Below are 2686 nucleotides of genomic sequence, written 5' to 3'. Positions count from 1 at the left end.
TTGTAAGTTAACATGCATTGCTCAGGCTGTCTAAGTTTAGTTATGATTTGATTTTCACGGCTACAATCTAGTCAGGTCTCGCACGTGAGCTTCTCCGCCTTTGATTCCAGTGCCTCCCTCTTAAATATGGTTGTTGCTTGGTGCTGAAGAAAGGCAAATTACAAGACATTCCTCGCATGTTGACTATAATAAGTCTATAGATGGTAGATTTAAGTGAACACTTTAGAAAGAAGATATGCCAGGCTGACTATAATAAGTCTATAGATGGTAGATTTAAGTGAACACTTTAGAAAGAAGATATGCCAGGCTATGCATGAGAGGCTATGTACGGGAGAATTGATAAAGTGACAAGATAGAGGCTTAGAGATCATAAAACAAATCGAAACTTGCATGTGCTTCCAAGGCATTAAAGATGGGAGAGTTATAAAAAGCACTGAACGCTTTCCAAATTTCTCACAAATGAGATGCTCTTCCAACCATACAAGCAACGGAGTATGCTCTTCCAACCGTACAAGCAACGGAGTAGACCCACATAAGCAATACTAAAGACTCATCAAAAGCGGTGGAGTATGTGGCCTTGCCGCTGGGTGTGTTGACCAAGATAGTGTGTGCAAGGCCTCCAATTATGGATGTCCTTAAGGGCATCACCACTCTCTTGAATGCCAATAAAGCTAAACCAATAGAAATCTTGATGTTCATGTGCGTTTTTTGTAGAGAGAGGGGCAAAAGGGGAGAGAGAGAGATATGTTTAGGATAGTTCAACCATAACCCTCATTAAGATTTGTTTCTAAGCACACATACCTTGAAATCACACTAACAATGAGAGAGCACTTATTACATTATAACGTGTCTACATGAGGTGGCGCCGCCAACATTAATTTAGTATGCGATGATGTGGAGAGGCCAGCTCTCCTCAGCTCCGGCAAGAAGCCATGCAGCCGCTGAGGCAATCGTAGGAGCATGCGAACACCTTGGAAGCAGAAAACCCACCGCCGCCACCACCTCCTCCCCCTCCTCCTCCTCCTCCTCCCCCTCCACCACCACCGCCGCCGCCACCGCTTCCTCTGCCATAGCCAGGACCATACCCTCGACCGCGTCTATAGCCACCTCCGAAGAATCTCTGCACGCACACAGAGGGGCAATGCAAGCGAGAGCTGGCGCATTCGCTGCCCACGCTAGCCTTGCAGACTGCGAACTCAGCGAAGGGTTGGCTGGCCTTCTGCGGTTCGCTGGCGCCCTCTACCTGGCTGGCAGCCTGCTGAAACACATCGTAGCTGTCGAAACTGGCTGCAGGCTTCAGACTCTGCGACTGCAGATCAGCCTGCACAGCAAGCGCAGACAGTATAAGCAGCAGAGCGCCCAGCGTCCAGAGGAAGAGATGGGGAGAGTCTGCAGCAGAAGTAGCCATATTTGCGAGGATGAGAGATGAGGGGAAGAGGGGGACGCCCAGGTTATAAAGGCTTTGCAGTGGGCACTCGGACGTTGTAAGGTAACGCTTGGCCAAGGCATGTGGTGCGCATGTGAGTGCTCAGTGTAGTGAAGTATGGCGATCACGACTCGAGGATCACTGAGCAGATAGCCCGGTAGGTGGTAGCAAACACATGAATCCGCACGCGGCCCGACACCGCACTGTAGCGGGCCGCGGCTGATGTAGTCAGTCGTACTAATTTGTACCTGTTCACGCGCTTTTAACACCTAATTTCTTTGTCGCCGATTGTACGGTTCTCCTCCTTGTCGTACTACGTCACGCACTAAAACATGGCATGCCCGTCATCACTCGAGAGTCGACACAGTTACTCAGGTGGGATGTAATTGAGGGCGGCAGGATCGGTTTTGCACCGTCCTATGGTGGATTAATCCTCAAGTGATCACGATGTGATGACAATTAAAGTGAACATCAAGTGACGGTCAACTGAACCCGTGTGAATCCCAATCAAGATGTGATCACCTTGTGACCCCACTTATTTCAAAGTGATCATGGTGTGACCTCGAGCATCCCAAAGTGATCTTAGAGTGAACACCATGTGATCCTCACCCTGTCATTTTTGTTATATGACCGAACGTTCTCACCTCCATTTCAAGTAGCATGGGATAGCTTAATGAAAGAGCCTTGGTTTCCGGTGTGGTAGGTGGTGGATTTAAGTCGTGGGGGCTCAACCGATCGAAATCTTTTCATTATTAAGAATAAACGGACGATCGAGATCATTCGAAGATCGTTGATCGTTGATCCCACCTAAGAAAGGGGGTGTCAAATAGTCTCGAGAGATGTCGTCCTCATGACTATGTAGCACATAGCATTAAAGGGGGAGGGGAAGGGATCCAAGGGCCCTCCACGCGCAAGAAGGCTGGGGAGATCGAAGTCGTGAATGTGAACTTAAAAACTAAACCCGGCCACGAGTTAAACTCGGACAATGCTTATAAACTTATAATAAAAGCTTATAAAAATGGCCAAGGGTACAACATGTGTGCACGGGTGAGATGGTTAGCCCATACGTCACAACGCCGGGTCTGTGAGGTTTAGGGTTCAAAATCGACTGACAGCGGCCTCACGCTTCTCGCATTAAATTTTGCTCCGCTTCTTGTGCAAGCCGGGTTTAATCCACCTCGACCTCCGCGTGTGGACTTCCCCACCCTCGATCCCATTACCCCTTCTCTTTAATGCCTCGTGTTTCTTAGTGTCGTGGCC

The 2686-nt window shown here is 48.7% G+C and overlaps 1 protein-coding gene across 1 annotated transcript; it reads left to right on the top strand.

The window, feature by feature from the left end:
* Window positions 1-439: 439 nt before the first annotated feature.
* Window positions 440-1545, top strand: LOC147452382 (uncharacterized). Its single transcript, XM_086518096.1, has one exon. It carries the CDS (start codon window positions 890-892, stop codon window positions 1427-1429), a length of 540 nt encoding a protein of 179 aa, XP_086374222.1. The 5' UTR covers window positions 440-889; the 3' UTR covers window positions 1430-1545.
* The last annotated feature ends 1141 nt before the right edge of the window (window positions 1546-2686 follow it).

Source organism: Adiantum capillus-veneris, chromosome 8 (assembly GCF_014529385.1).
Source record: "Adiantum capillus-veneris isolate H3 chromosome 8, ASM1452938v2, whole genome shotgun sequence".
Taxonomy (NCBI): Eukaryota; Viridiplantae; Streptophyta; class Polypodiopsida; order Polypodiales; family Pteridaceae; genus Adiantum; species Adiantum capillus-veneris.
This window is presented reverse-complemented; position numbering and strand designations above follow the sequence as displayed.